Source organism: Rhinoderma darwinii, chromosome 5 (assembly GCF_050947455.1).
Source record: "Rhinoderma darwinii isolate aRhiDar2 chromosome 5, aRhiDar2.hap1, whole genome shotgun sequence".
Lineage (NCBI taxonomy): Eukaryota > Metazoa > Chordata > Amphibia > Anura > Rhinodermatidae > Rhinoderma > Rhinoderma darwinii.
Window position 1 is genome coordinate 149978102 of NC_134691.1, and position 17275 is coordinate 149995376.

A 17275-nucleotide genomic window follows, 5' to 3' on the forward strand; every position below is an offset into this window, starting at 1 on the left:
ATAAAGGTAAGCCCCCTGCACTTGGGACGGAAATGCTGCAGATTTTCCATGCGGATTGGTGCACCAAAAATCTGCATTGGATTACAGTACATGACAACAGTATTTGAACAAATCTCATCCTCATGCTGCGGAACATTTTCTGCACGGAAATCCGAACATGCTGCAGATTTTCAAATCTGCAACATTGTCATTATGGAAAAAACCTGTTCACTGTAGATTTCACCCTTTTCAATGTAGAAGGGGATTAATCCTTGGTGAATCTGCAGCAAATTCTACATAGAACACATGCAGATTCTGCTGTGGAAAAGTCTGCAACCAATCCACCATGTGTGTAGGTACCTATTGCTTGGATCTGTTCTTTATTAAATAAGTTAGAGCAGAAACCTGCCAAGTTCCCCCATAGATCAGATGAGTATGCATGTTTATATCGATAGAGCGAATGCGCTGACAGACAAACTTGGCAGTGTTTATTCCTGGGTTTACAAAGGAACGGTCATGTTGAAATCCAACATGGCCATTCCTTGTTATCCTCAATGAAAAGCGTTGAGGGCAGATGTCGAGCTGTCCCCATACCCAATAGGGTATCTAACACAAGATCTTGCTGGTTATCGTGAGATCATACAACTAACTAAAAGAGCGCTGTCTACAGTATTAAAAGAGCAGTTATCAATCGACAACTTCTGTATTGGGCTACATGCACACGTTGAGTAATTTGGTGCAGATAAAAAGTGCGTGTTTTAAAGCGTTTAGTTTTTTTAAAAAAACTTGTCTGAGATGGAAACGCAAGATAAATTAACATGCTGCAGATTTTAAAATCCACACCACAGGTGAATTTACGTGTAGAAAAAAATCTGCAACATGTAGATGAGATTACTTGAAATTTCATTTACTTTGCTGGTACTGTAATACGCTGAACATACCCTTAGGGTCGCGAGATCTAGTGGTCTGATGTTGTATGCTGCTGTAGGAGGTTGCTCAGCACGCCCTTACCAGGATCACGACACTTTGTTAATGTTTCTGTGGTAGTTACAGCAGAGCAAGCGTAATCTCGCGAGATCATGCTGTAAATGACAGGTTACAGCGAGATTACGCTTGCTCTGCTGTAACTACCACAGAAACATTAACGAAGTGTCGGGATTGTGAATAGACATCCCGTGGAATGTCTACTCACTGTCTAAACACTTCAGTATCGTTAATGTGTTTAGTATAAGACAGCACATAGAGATCTAACAGGATCCCTATGCGCTGACTAAATGAATGGAGAGGAGTGCATGATGCTGATTGGTCAGCGTCATACACTCCTGTACAGTGCCCACTTGGTCAATAGTAAAACACGCCCAGTTGTCCATTGAGAAACTCATTAGCATAAAGCTAAAATCGCTAATAAAGTGGTGAAAACAGATCATTTAAAAAATAAAAGAAATAAAAACCACTGCTGTCACCTACATTATAGCGCCGATCTCCTTATGTAGGAGATAGGGAACTTATAATGTGGTGACAGAGCCTCTAACTTTAAAAGGAATAACCGCCGCAGATAACTGATCAACTATTGAATTGATTGACCTCCCGCAAATCTTGAGTAGTCGCCTCTATCCACCCATTTTCATCCTATTTCATTGATATTCAGCTGTTTAGCCTTGCTTATGGGCCAGAATAAGTTAATGAATCGGGTGTCATTTTAATTTTGTGACCTATATTTCATGTTTTTGTTTTCCCTGGGAAAAAAAATGGAAATAGTAGATCAACATGCCGATAATGTTAACCTCCATGGGACGTGACTATTTGCAGCTTTACCGGATTACAGTGGCTACAGACAGACTTATGTTTTATCATCGTTTTGTTCAAGGTGTTTTAGATCTAACTCCTTTCTTTTTCATAAGTGAATTATTAACTTAGTTTTATTGTTATGCTTTTGAAACACCAAGTCTGATACATTGGACATTGCACTCATTTCAGTTTGTGAATTCTATTGGTCATGGAGTCATACATTTAAATCCTACTTGAAAAACACTAAGGCTATGTTCACACGGAGTATTTTGGGGAGGAATATCTGCCTCAAAATTCCGTTTGGAACTTTGAGGCAGATATTCCTCTCCCTGCACGCCGATTTTCGCGGCAATTATCGCGCCGTTTTTCGCCCGCGGCCATTGAGCGCCGCGGGCATAAAACAGCGAGATATACGCTTTCTCCTGCCTCCCATTGAAGTCAATGGGAGGTCGGAGGCGGAAGCGCCCGAAGATAGGGCATGTCGCTTCTTTTTCCCGCGAGGCAGTTTTACTGCTCGCGGGAAGCCGACGCCTCCCATTGAAATCAATGGGAGGCGTTCTCGGGCCGTTTCTGCCGAGTTTTGCGACGCGGTTTCCGCGTCAAAAAACTCGGCAAAATACCCCGTGTGAACATAGCCTAAAGTTTCCATATTAAATCCAGTTAGTCATAACCATGAAATGGCAAACTGAAGTGCAAGGTAAACTGTAAATATTCTCACTCTGCTTTTATTCATGGCTTACTGCAAGATCAGTCCTATACACAAAGAAGTCGGCCATCATAACTTTTTATTCGATGGTTTGTAGGATATATAAATGTTTACGAATAAGGGTGGAGTTTTTTGGACTTTTTGCTCATTTATAATTATTTTAGGGTTATTATCCACACAAACATTCTGATTTAAGACTATCGGCCTCCCACCTGACATGTATGGGCAGATTTATATGGACTATAGTCTATCATTTTGACTTTGTTAGGAGGTGGCCATACACATTAATTGAATGTTCCCAAACACGCTAATTTCGCTGGGACAGGCCGATCATCTAATGGGTAAGGCAGTGTCCTGACAAAACCACCCCCCCGTCTGCAGATATCTGGGGAAAGAGAGGTCGGCATGTTGGATTTCAACATTCCCGATCCAGCAGATTTCTCCCTACTGAGAACATGCACGATCGGCCGACAGCTGTCTAATAGAAGTAAAGCTGGCCATACTCTTTAATGTTAGCATGTCTGTTGTAATTGGTACATGTGCCTTTATGAAACCTGCAAATCATATAGTTTCTTTGTTGTAAGGGCCTGTTCACATCCGCGTTGATTTCTGTTCATGGGTTCTGTCAGACCTTTCCGTCGTAGGAATCCATAAACGGAAACCATAGCTTCAATTTGCATTAACATTGATTTCAATGGTAATGCTTCCGTTGCAAATGGTTTTGGTTTGTCCCCGTTCCGTAAGGTTTCACGTTTTTTATCGGAAACCATAGCGTAGTCGAGTGCTATTTACGCGGAAAAAAAACCTGAAACCTTTACTGAACGTAGATAAACAGAAACCATTTGCAACAGAAGCATTACCATTGACATCAATGTTAAGTCAAATGGAAGTAATGGTTTCTGTTTGCCTTTCCGTTCATGGGTTCCTCCGATGGAAAGGTTTGACGTAACTCATGAACGGAAGGGTGACGCTCGTGTGAACAGGCCCTAACCAGTTCGGGAGTCAGTGGTAAAGTTTAGTTTACCAAAGGTGTAAAGTTAAGCCAGCCAGCGCCTTATAATAGAAAGAGAAGTCCCGTCAGAGAAAGACAGATGGATAACAAGCATTTTATGTTTGACTAGTCTAGGTTCTTGCTGCTAGCAGAAACTGCGCGCTGTTCATTCTCTCCTGGTGGTAAAGATGCCCTTGGAAAGTAGCTTTTATGGTTTTGTTTTTCCTGCTTTTAATGCCAAAAAGTTATTGTCTCCTGACAGTAAATCTCATAAATAATCTAATGAATGGACTGATACATTTAAACATACCCATAATGCACCTGCTAACGTCAGTCCTATTGTTTACTGGTTGGCATTTGTCTCCTGCTATCATTTGATCATGCTGACTCAGTACTGCATATATCCTTTTTATTAGGGTATATTCACATGGGCTATTTTCAGCTGTTTTTCAGGCCGTAAATGCACCGAAAAACGGCTAAAAATGCGGGGACTGAACGCCTCCAAACATCTGCCATTGATTTAAACAGGAAAAACGGCGTTCCATTCCCACGGGGCGTTTTTTACGCAGCCATTTTTAAAAACGGCCGCGTAAAAAAGCGCCTTTTAAAAAGAAGTGCATGTCATTTTTTCAGCTGTTTTTCATTTGACTCAATAGAAAAACCGCTCCAAAAAACGGCCAAAAATGCAAGTTGATAATCAGAGGCTGTTTTCCCTTGAAAACAGCTCCGTATTTTCAGCCGTTTTTTGTTAAGCGTGTGAACATAACCTGACTGCATTATTATAAGACTGTTACAAGACTAAAAAAAGACAATTCTCATATTCGGCTCCCCTTTTTTTTTTTGTCTTGCCCTTATTTGGAGAAGTTGCTGAAACGTAGTTCTCTAGTCCGAAGTATTATGACATTCCTGAGGATCACGTTCTTTCTCTCGATGAAGGAGTTATTAAATATGCTGCCAGCATTACCGAGGGTGGGGGGGCGGGTAATCACACTTTAATACTGTAGAAGAGACCTTAAGAATTGTGCTTTCTGCATGAACCAGATTAGTGGAACTGATTAAAGAGGCTCTGTCACCAGATTCTCAAACCCCTATCTCCTATTGCATGTGATCGGCGCTGCAAAGTAGATAACCGTAACGTTTTTTGTTTTTCTTGAAAAACGTTCATTTTTGGCCAAGTTGAGCTATTTTATATATAGCTTTGAAATGGCCAACTGGGCGTGTTTTTTTTCGTATATGTCTAACTGGGCGTGTTTACTTGTTTTACTAACTGGGCGTTGTGAATAGAAGTGTATGATGCTGACGAATCAGTGACCAATCAGAATCATGCACTCCTCTCCATTCATTTACACAGCACATAGTGTTCTTACTAGAACGATCTGCAGCCACATACACAAGTGTCCTGATAATGAATACACATGACCTCCAGCCTGGACGTCATGTGTATTCAGAATCCTTCTGAATCTTTTCTGTGAGATTCCAGCAAGCCACGCGTAATCTCGTGAGATTACGAGGTAAACGAGATTTCATTTCCCTTGCTGGAAATCTCACAGAAAAGATTCAGAAGTGTCAGGATTCTGAATACACATGACGTCCAGGCTGGAGGTCATGTGTATTCATTATCAGGACACTTGTGTATGTGGCTGCACATCGTTCTAGTAAGAACACTATGTGCCGTGTAAATGAATGGAGAGGAGTGCATGATTCTGATTGGTCACTGATTCGTCAGCATCATACACTTCTATTCACAACGCCCAATTAGTAAAACAAGTAAACACGCCCAGTTAAAAACACAATACACGCCCAGTTGGCCATATACGAAAAAAAGCACGCCCAGTTGTCCATTTCAAAGCTCATTTGCATATATATATATATCTCATAACTTGGCCAAAAATTAACGTTTTAAAAAACAAAAACGTTACTGTTATCTACATTGCAGCGCCGATCACATGCAATAGGAGATAGGGATTTGAGAATCTGGTGACAGAGCCTCTTTAAGCTGCAGAAATTTCTGCAACAAAGTGTGTAGGGGACGTTAGAGTAAATTCACACATGGCAGATTTTTTGCAGAAATTTATGCGATTGAAACTGTTACATCCATCTGAATGGGGCTTGCAGGAATTCATGCACCTGATGTTGAAATAACCTTATTCAAATGAATGGGACTGATTTTTGAATAAAATTATTTCTGTAACAAATCTGCCAGGTGTGAATCTACCCTAAGGCTGGATTCACAAGGGACTGAAATTCTGCAGATTTTCTGTGTGGAAAATCTGCAGTGGATTACAGTCCCAGCCATGTGGATGAGATTTTAACAAATCTCATCCACGTGATGCTGAACGGTTTTTCCAGACAGAAATGATCGCATGCATGTTTTATTCTGTTCTCGATGTTCCCTGCGGATTTCACCCAAAATCTGCGACACATGCAGAAGTCCTGTGAAAATGCTGCGGAAAATTTGCGTTATTTCTGACCTAGCAAGTCAGCCAAGAGGATGGTAGTGTAGGCAATCCTGCGCTAGGGCTCCTTTCCGTCTGAGCTTTCTGTCGGAACGGAGCCATGACGGAAACCACAGGTTTCCGTTTCCATCGCCATTGATTTCAATGGTGCTGGATCCGGTGCCAGTGGTTTCCGTTCGTCTCCGTTGTGCAAGGGTTCTGTCGTTTTGACTGAATCAATAGCGATGGAAACGGAAACCCATGGTTTCCGTTTGTGTCCATCAGGGCTCCGTTCCGACAGAAAGCTCAGACGGAAAGGGGCCCTAGCGCAGATGTGAACGAAGTCTCAGTTCATGGTAACCACATTGTAAAGGAAGTGATCAGATGTTCAATGATGCCTAATTCCCATGTGAAAAAAACAAACCATGTTGCTCTGTAACACTTTAGGGTTTGGCTATTTCTAGTCAAAAATAAATCTATGAAAAATGGAAATGAAACAAGAGACCAAAACTACACGTTTCACGAAAAGACCAAGACCATGGAAAAGAGACCGATATGGATTCAGATGACTGGTCTAAAGCCCATACACTTTAGCTGTTGGCCGACCACTATTCCTCCCGACTCCACCCTAAACGTTAACACTTAACTTGGCCTTAAAGGGAATGTGGCGCTAGAATTTTTTTTATTTTTTTTTAAGTTAAACTGTTAGTATATAAATGATTAAACATTGTTCTAATTTTTTTAATTTCTTCACGAGTCAGGAAATATTATAAATTAGATTCTAATTTATAACATTTCCCTGTGCTGGTCACTAGAGGGAGCAATTCCCAAAATTTCAGCATTGGCATGTGGTAAAGCAACCACATTGCTTTATGCTGCAAAATTTGAGAAGACACACTCGCTCTAGCGTCCTCAAACAATCCCCCCTCCTTTATCCTGGCTAGTGCCAGGAGAAAGGAGGGGATTGAATGTTCAAACCTCCTACACTGTGTGCCGCCATTTTTTGAGCGAATACACAGTGTAGTAGGCTTACATACAGTGGTAATCACACACTAAAACACAAACATAACTTACCTGCTCCTGCCGCCGCCGCTCCCTCCAGTCCGTCTGCTCCCTCCGCTCCTAGTGCTTGCTTCTAATCACATGTCCGGAAGCCAAGACCAGAAGTAGTCATCTTACTGTCCGGCCGCAGCTTATGGTCCACAAGAAAATGGCGCCGGATGTCGCTCGGCCGAAGACCTTCCATATGGACTGTGTGGGAATGCGAACGGCTCCCGTTTGCATTCTCTATGGGGATGTGTGTCGTATTCCATCTCTGTATGTGTCATTAATCGACACATACAGAAATGAAAAAAAAAAATGGCAGCCCCCATAGAGAAGAAAGTTAGAAAATAAAAAAAAGTTAAACACAAATATACATTTTTTTTTAAAATAAAACACTAAAAGCAAATTGATATAAAAAAAATTATTTTCCGCGACACTCGTCCTTTAAACTACCTTTACATCTAATGTGTATACTCCGCAGCGGATCTGTTACCTCAATATGCTGCCCTAAGCAGCTTATTACAGGCATAGGTCCGTTCTCCTGATTACCAAAATGGCGTTCACACGTGGTGATTTGGTGGAAATCAGCCACGTTTACAAATCGGATAAATATATCATCATACATGTAATTGAATGTTTTTGTTTTTTTTATGGTAATCCAATTTTAACCAAAATATTTTTATTTTTCGTGTTTAGAATCTCATGGCCAGAGCTTTGTATGATAATGTTCCAGAATGTGCAGAAGAATTATCTTTCCGGAAAGGGGATATCTTAACAGTGATTGAGCAGAACACTGGAGGTTTGGAAGGGTGGTGGCTCTGCTCATTACATGGGCGCCAAGGTATTGCACCAGGAAATAGACTGAAGCTTCTTATTGGCCCTGTGTCAGACACTTCTAAACATGACACTCCAAAGCAAGAAGCATCACCTCAATCCTGCTACCCACATCAAATCTATCAAGTGCCACAAAGCTCTATTCAGGATTGTGTCTACCAGGTTCCTCCATCTCACCGTAGTCCAGCCATGTTAAAGGCCTACAAGAGTCGTGATTTAGAGGACCTAAAGCAAGCTCCACAGTTTGTGGAAAATATGGACAGTTCTCCGGGTGCTCAGGTGAGTTGGTGTTTACTCCTTTTTATTTTAATTCTATTAATGTTTTGTTTTCTCCAGGGGTTGAAAAGTTGCATTTAAAGCTCATTCAAACTTTTAGCTTTCAAATTCTAAAACTAGAAACTTTGAGGTGGAAAAGTTCATTAAAAAAAAGAAAGTATGAAGAGCAATTTTAGATTTTGTCTGGGTTTGTCCGTATTTTTGTGTGTAATTGTATAGACCACTTACTTACAAGGGTTGTCTCCTTGCAAACAACCCCTTGAGAGGCCCCAACCAAGAACCCTGGCAAACAGCTGATTTTTGCAGAGTTAGGGTATGTGCACACACACTAATTACGTCCGTAATTGACGGACGTATTTCGGCCGCAAGTCCCGGACCGAACACAGTGCAGGGAGCCGGGCTCCTAGCATCATACTTATGTACGATGCTAGGAGTCCCTGCCTTTCCGTGGAACTACTGTCCCGTACTGAAAACATGATTACAGTACGGGACAGTTGTCCTGCAGCGAGGCAGGGACTCCTAGTGTCGTACATAAGTATGATGCTAGGAGCCCGGCTCCCTGCACTGTGTTCGGTCCGGGACTTGCGGCCGAAATACGTCCGTCAATTACGGACGTAATTAGTGTGTGTGCACATACCCTTAAGATTGATTCGGCGGTCACTGCAGGGAAAAGTAGTAGTATTTGGGCCGACTGTGTTACACATTTATCAGAAGGGCCACACCAAGTCCGCTAGAGCAAGAGCCGTTGCTTGTTAGCAGCTCTCCGCTGTGGCTCATAGAGAAGGCTCCAAGGTGGGAACCCCCGCAGTAATGTTTAAATGCCCTAATATGGCATCGTACTCAGACATAGTATATTACAAAGTGGGAGTATTCGGCCCCGATCAGAGTTTTTTTCAGGCAGAAAGTTCTGCCTGTAAATATTCGCTCCAGTTTTTTAAAGTAGTTTTGCACCACAGGCGATTTTTGATGCGTTTTATGCCGTGAATTTTGCAGAGTTAAAAAAAAAAAAACTCCCCGGGGCCGTTCGCGGTGTTTATTTCTGCCTACCATTGATTTTCAATGGGGTTTTTGAGGTGGAAAACGCCTAAAGATAGGGCATGTCGCTTTTTCCCCACCAGCGTTTTTTTTCCGCTTGTGGGAAAAAAACGACACCACCTCTCGTTGAAATCAATGGGAGGCAATTTCGGCTGTTTGTTTCCACAGCAAAAAACGTGTAAAAAAAAAAAAGGTATGTGAACAGGGCCTAGAATTTGTTCTAGTTTTTATCAATATTTGTTAAAATACATGCAATACTTTTGTGTTAAACAACTTTTCAATAAGGCCCCATGCACACGAACGTGCTTTTGTGGCCGCAATTCCCCCGAAAATCCACGGGAGAATTGCGGCCCCATTCATTTATATGGGGCCATGCACACGACCGTGGTTTCCAAGGTCCGTGCATGGCCCAGGAGCCAGGACCGCAGAAAGAACGGACATGTCTTATTACGGCCGTGTTCTGCGGTCCAGGCTCATAGGAAATAATGGATGTGGCCATGTGCATGGCCCGTGATTTGCGGCCAGCTTGCGGGTGACACTCCGCCCCCAGCCGACCCGAAAATCATGGTCGTGTGCATGAGGCCTAACTCTACTAAACAATGGTTTGCAGTATTCAATGTTGTTTTTTCGTATATGGTTTGCAGTTCTGGATCTGTCACAGCATTCTTGGGTTCCAGACTTTACAGACTTGTTGTCAATCTGTTTTTACCATTCACCAGCGGACACAGGCAGGACAGTGGAGGAAATGCTTGGCTGCCTTTGCAGTTTAGATTTTGAAAAGCAGCTTGTATTGGCAGAGAGGTCAGACATTTTTCTCTCTAGACTTAATGCTGCTTACAGACCTCTGTAATAATTCTTGTGGGACTTGTACTCCAGCCGACATTTTTTTTTTTCCTCTCGCTCTAATGCATATTTGGAAAACCAAGGCTCACATGTGGAATTTTTGTTTCATAACACTTGGAGAAGCTCATCTTGGTTTTGATCAAAGCCAGGTGCAGGATTCTTTTTCAAACAGTGCATTTTACCCATAGACAGAAGATCTATAGAGCTGGTGCCTTTTGTTTACTGGTCCTTTCATTACCTTTCCTTTATTTGCCTCTCTGTTAACAGTAGTGAATGTAGCTAGGATCACTTTACTAGACAGCGGACCAGTTAATAAAGAATCTGTCAAATATCATACCATTTAAAGTTGGGCACTAATTGCCTATCTTCAATGCATTTCTTTAAGGGTCCTCAAAAAAACGTAGTGATAGTGTGCCATGTACCCAGGAACCAAAACACATTGAAACCATGTGCATCACCTGTACAAGCCTTGTGGCTAAATACTCTTGTAAATTATAATGCTTTATGTAAGAAATTGCACTTTATGGCCTCCTTCACACACAGATATATTTTCTGGAAATTTAAAGAGGCTCTGTCACCACATTATAAGTGCCTTATCTCCTATATAAAGAGATCGAGGCTGTAATGTAGGTGACAGTAATGCTTTTTATTTAGAAAAACCTATTTTAAACCACTTTGAGTGATTTTAGCTTTATGCTAATGCATTTCTTAATGCCCAAGTGGGCGTATTTTTACTTTAGACCAAGTGGGCGTTGTACAGAGGAGTGTATGACGCTGACCAATCAGTGACCAATCGGCATCATACACTTCTCTCCATTCATTTACACTGCACTAGCGATATAGTTATATTGCTATGTGCAGACACAGACACATACACAAACACATTACTGCAGTGTCCTGATAATATATATACATCACTACCAGCCTGGACGTGGTGTTTATTCAGAATCCTGACCGCTTCTGTGAGATTCCAGCAAGGCAAACGTAATCTCGTTTGAAATGACCAGTTACATCGTAATCTCGTGAGATTACGTTTCCCTTGCTGTAAATGTCACAGATGCTACAGACGTGTCAGGATTCTGAATACACATCACGTCCTGGCTGGAGGTAATGTATATTCATTATCAGGACACTGCCATAATGTTAGTGTTTGTGTATGTGGCTGCACATAGCAATATAACTATATCGCTATGTGCTGTGTAAATGAATGGAGAGAAGTGTATGACGCTGATTGGTCACTGATTGGTTTTCATGTGTATTCATTATCAGGACACTGTAGTAATGTTAGGGTTTGTGTATGTAGCTGCACATAGTGATATAACTATATCGCTAGTGCAGTGTAAATTAATGGAGAGGAGTGCATGATGCTGATTGGTCAGCGTCATGCACTCCTCTGTACAACGCCCACTTGGTCGAAAGTAAAAGTACGCCCACTTGGGCATTAAGAAACTCATTAGCATAAAGCTAAAATCACTCAAAGTGGTTTAAATAGGTTTTTCTAAATAAAAAGCACTACTGTCACCTACATTACAGCGCCCATCTCCTTATGTAGGAGATAGGGCACTTATAATGTGGTGACAGTCTCTTTAAACTGCATCAAAAAAGCTTCTAAATGTAAAATGTACCGCACATTTTTAGTGGCGTATTTCAATTCGTGTCATTTTGTACATCCTTTTTTCTGACGTTTCTATGTAACTTTTGGCTGTACTAAAAATAAAAACAGTTTTTGATTTAAAAACGCCGTTAAAAAGGCAGCAAAACGCTGTGTGTGAATCCAGCCTTAAAGAGGCTCTGTCACCACATAAATTCCCTATCTTGTACATAATCTGATCGGCGCTGTAATGTAGATTACAGCAGTGGTTTTTTTATTTAGAAAAACAAACATTTTTGACAGTTATGACCTATATTCGCTTTATGCTAATGAGTTTCTCAATGGACAACTGGGCGTGTGTTACTATATGACCAAGTGGGCGTTGTGAAGAGAAGTGTATGACGCTGACCAATCAGTGACCAATCAGCGTCATACACTTCTCTCCATTCATTTACTCTGCACATAGTGATCTTGCGTTGTTCACGCTGTGCTGTCACATACTCACACATTAACGTTACTGAAGTGTCTTGAGAGTGAATAGACATCACTGTGTAGCCTCATACACAAAGACTAACGTTATTGCAGTGTCCTGACAATGAATATACATTACCTCCAGCAAGGACGTGATGTCTATTCAGAATCCTGACATTTTTGTTTGTCTGTGTGAGATTTACAGCAAGACAAGCATAATCTAGTTTTAAATGACAGGTTACATCGTAATCTCGCGAGATTATGTTTGCCTTGCTGTAAATCTCACAAACGCTACAGAAGTGTCAGGATTCTGAATAGACCTCACGTCCTGGCTGGAGGTGATGTATATTCACTGTCAGGGCACTTCAGTAACGTTACTGTGTGTTTATGTGGCTGCACATAGTGATGTAATAAGATTACTATATGATGTGTAAATGAATGGAGAGAAGTGTATGACGCTGATTGGTCAGCGTCATACACTTCTCTCCACAACGCCCACATGGTCAAAAAGTAAAACACACCCAGTTGTCCATTAAGAAACTCATGAGCATAAAGCTAAAAGCTAAAATAGGTCATAACTCTGTCAAAAATGATCGCTTTTCTAAATAAAAAACACTTCTAATCCTACATTACAGCGCCGATCACATCATGTACAATATAGGCCACTTATAATGTAGTGACAGAGCCGCTTTAAAGAGATGAAATATAATGGTATCAAAGTTGAAAAGAATTCTGTAAATAATGGCAATTCATTAGATATTCTACTGAGTAGCTTGCAAGTAAATGATCATATATTTCTCTGCATTTTCTGAGCGTAAGCAAAACTGAGCAATTACATGATGTTAATTCCAGACAAATCCCTGCATAGTGAACAGGGGATTAGGCTCTACATTACGGAGAGCTTGAGACGTATTTTGTGAACTTGTTAAGTTCAGAGAAAGTCGATATATTACACTCATCCATCTGCTCCAAAGGAATGCAATAAAGGACTGATGAAAACCACCAACAAACCACATTGTGACCTTGAACTACTCCCTTGTAGTCTAGCCTGGAACTGCTTGAAAGTGGTGGTTGTCCGTTCACACCCAGCCTTTATTAGGTGGTTAAAAGTAAAGCTCTGCTTCTGGGAAATTATCGTCCAAAGCATGAAACCTACAAAACAAGGTCATTATACATCTGTAATGGCTTCTTTTTGTTGGACCAGGGAGTCAGTGGCAGAAAACTGCTGGTATGTAATTGGACACCGTCAGCAGGTAGGGGAATGATCAGAACACCAACATGAGTATCATCCAGTGAGTTTACGTTTTCCTGATGTAGTGGGAAGGGGATGAGGCTGAGAACAGCTACATCAGAGCAGGTTCATGTAATCATTTCTCACTACTGGTAAAATGTACATGGAAATGTATATTTCCATATGGTTTTGGTGTGATCTAGCTAAATAAAGAGAGAGTACGGTGTGATTTCCATTTAGAAGGCTCCGAACATATTTACTGAAATATTTGTTGCTTGATTTGTAGTGCATTCTGTTGAATTACACCCCTTAGTATCTCAGAATAATGACACATTGACACTTGGGATCCTGTGACAATGACTCATTGCTTCTTTTAAGGTTGATTACTTTATTATCATAAGACATTGTTACTCAGTCGGGATCTATATAGGGAACTGTTATCTAGACAACACTGTTCTTATAGCCAGCATGTAACCAAATAGTCCAAAGGTCTGAGTGATAAGACCAATGACTACACTGTTTTGTGCTTTCGTGGCCAATTCGAGCCATATCAAGAGTCCAATCATGTGATGTAGTAATGTGGTGAAATATGTTCTTTCTAAACTGCTCACGCTGTCGTCGTCCCCCCCCCCCCACGTGGCTCCATGCAGACCCACGTCTTAAATAGCTAGACCAGTGTATCTAAATTTTAACCCCTTCCCTCTTTTTAGCCACTTTTGACCTTCCTGACAGAGCATCATTTTTCAAATCTGACATGTTTCACTTTGTGGTAATAACTTCGGAATTCTTCCTTAGAATCGCTTGGATAGGTGATTGTTTTCTTGTGACACATTGGACTTCATGTTACTGGCAAAATTTGCTCGGTACATTCAGTATTTAATTGTGAAAACACCAAAATTTGGCGCAAAATTGCAAAAATTTGCATTTTTCTAAATTAAAATGTGTAAGACAGGCAGTAATACCACACATAATAGTCTAATTAACATCCCCCATATGTCTACTTTAGATTGGCATCGTTTTTTGAACATCCTTTTATTTTTCTAGGATGTTACGAGGCTTAGAACTTTAGCAGCAATTTCTCACATTTTCAAGAAAATTTCAAAAGGCTATTTTCACAGGGGCCAGTTCAGTTGTGAAGTGGCTTTTAGGGCCTTAAATATTAGAAACCTCCAAAAAGTCACCCCATTTTAAAAACTTCACCCCTAAAAGTATTCAAAACAGCATTTAGAAAGTTTCTTAACCCTTTTAGACGTTTCACAGGAATTAAACCAAACTAGAGGTGAAATTTACAAATTTAATTTTTTTTGTTGCAGAAATTCATTTTTAATCCATTTTGTAAGCTGGGCGGAGTACATCAGGGGCATAGTCAGTGGGTATAATAATGGGGTAAACCATAAAATAATCCATAGATGTGTTTTACACTGTGAAGCAATCCTTTCTGCACAGGCCGGTGTCACACTGATAAACTGTGTCTTTACTTATCCCCCTTCTCCCCGAAGCTAACTTCGGTCCCCGCCATTACATCAGGTTGTCAGCTGTCAGATACAGCTGACATCCGGGGATGATGGCACAGACTTCTGAGCCGGTGCCATGTATTTGTCGTAAGTATACTACATTTTGCGGGAAGCACTGGCTTTCCATGTCGTATACTTACGACAAATGTCGGGAAGGGGTTAAAGAATCTTTTAGGTAGTACTATCAGCAACCAGACACTGTGCTCACATATCCCAGCGTTGTAGTGAAGGTCAGTTCTAAAACTAATACAAAGAAGTGGCGTTATCAAGTCCGGTATCGATTTGTTCTTTCTGATTGGCTGATACAGACAGCACCGTTTTTTTCCATTTATATAATAGGGCATTGCTTAAAGGGGTTTTCTAGCCAGTAAGCCATCAATGGCTGATGGGTCGGGGTCCGACTCCCTATCTGTTTTCTCACTGTGAATTGTCGACACAGATGTAGCGGCCATTCACAGGTATTGCAGCCTTCTTCTCCCATTGAAGTGACTATTCACAGTGAGCAAGTAGAAATGAAGGGGAAGAAGTGTTCGTATGAGCGCTATACCCCCTTCAAAACAGACGATCCCGGGAGTCGGACCCCGACCCATCAGCTACTGCTGGCCTGTCCTATAGGCCATCAATTTTTACTGGCTGGAAAACCCCTTTTAAATATTCTTAATCTTGGTAACACTCCCTTTAATATAGCAGATTAGCTGGAGGACATCAAACTTCTCACTGCTTCCCTGGCTTCCCGCCAGCAGACCTCTGCAATTGTATTCCCCACATTACTAAATCTAAATGATCAGAACAGTCCAATTTGTGGGAGAAATAGCAACGTTATGTTAGGAATTGCTATTTATGCTCTTACCTTCCTATTCCATTCATCTAAAAGTGTTTTTTTTTTTAAATCCTTTTTACTATAGAATAATTTAGGACATTAACCCTTTCATGACAGTGTGTGTGTTTGTAACCATTAGAGTATGTTCACACGCAGTGTTTTCAGACATTTTTTGGGCTATAAACTTCCCAAAAAACAGCTGAAAAATCTGAAGCAGAACGCCTCCAAACATCTGCCCATTGATTTCAATGGGAAAAACGGCGTTCAGTTCCGACGGAGCATTTTTTACGCGCCCGTTTTTCAAAAGCAGTACGTAAAAAGACACCCACGAAAAAGTGCATGTCACTACTTCAGCCGTTTTTGGAGCCGTTTTTCATTGACTATAGAAAAACAGCTCCAAAAACGGCCGTGAAAAACGCGACTTTGATTAAAAAAACTTCTGAAAATCAGGAGCTGATTTTCCTTGAAAACAGCTCTGTATTTTCAGACGTTTTTGTGTTTGGCGTGTGAAAATACCCCTAGTCGTGTTCTCTGTCAGCCTGGATCGCTGTGAGGGTAGAGTGAAGAGGGCTATAAGGATATGTTCACACGACGTGAAAAAAAAGGGCGATAAAAACGGATCAACTGTCAGTGTTTCATGGCTGTTTTGAATCAGTGTTTCTCAAAATATCAATTCATTTCCCGGCCTTCTGACAGTTTTTAACCGCCATTTGCCATCCATGGTTCATGGCTGTTGAATAAAATTCATTATTTTTTTGTTTGTTCCAACCTCCTGAAAACCTCAGTGCCCCTGTAGATAGTGCCGCCACGGTGTCCCCTGTAGATAGTGCCGCCACGGTGTCCCCTGTAGATAGTGCCGCCACGGTGTCCCCTGTAGATAGTGCCGCCACGGTGTCCCCTGTAAGTAGTGCCACACCCTGCAGATAGATAGCGCCATCTAAGCTCCCTCTAGGAGTGGAATCTGCGACCTGAGTGCTCTGAATGGGGTTTACGCTCCTAGAAGGAGCTTAGGTGGCGCGATCTACAGGGGGACACCTATAAGTGCTGCGCTGCTTACACTGAAGCAGCCCCTCACACATTAAACCCCGCTCCAGGCTGCCAACGTTTATATATGTGACAACTGCACGGGGCATTGGCAGTTGGACCGTATATAGTTGCCACTATGTCGTGATGGGATTATCTTCTAATATAATGGGTTAATAAAGAATGAATTTTAGGAGCTGTCCACATTGATGAACCCCTCAATCTCCCATGAGGCGCTTTTACTCACGAGGCTGTTGCGATGTGTGCAAACACATTGAATCATAACCAGAACCAGAGCTGTTGCTTTTTTTTTAGCCCAGAGTCTGAGCGCACCGGTGTTGGCTAACATGATTCCGATTTTTGGCCACCCGAGTAAAATCCACCCTCAGAGAAAACTCTGCTAATGGGATACTGAAGTAAACGCCATTTGGGTAAACCTGCTGTTGGGTCAATGTGATCTGAACTACTTTATATAGACATTAAAGAGGCTCTGTCACCAGATTTTGCAACCCCTATCTGCTATTGCAGCAGATAGGCGCTGCAATGTAGATTACAGTAACATTTTTATTTTTAAAAAACGAGCATTTTTGGCCAAGTTATGACTATTTTTGTAGTTATGCAAATGAGGCTTGCAAAAGTCCAAGTGGGCGTGTATTATGTGCGTACATCGGGGCGTTTTTACTACTTTTACTAG

At 41.4% G+C, this 17275-nt stretch overlaps 1 protein-coding gene across 1 annotated transcript in view; it reads left to right on the forward strand.

Moving 5' to 3' along the window:
* NEDD9 (neural precursor cell expressed, developmentally down-regulated 9) overlaps positions 1-17275 on the forward strand; it is a 36180-nt gene that overhangs the window by 8067 nt on the left and 10838 nt on the right. The window contains exon 2 of the mRNA XM_075828428.1: positions 7640-8056. Within this exon, the coding sequence (XP_075684543.1) occupies positions 7640-8056 (417 nt within the window). The remainder of the gene's footprint in view (positions 1-7639; positions 8057-17275) is intronic.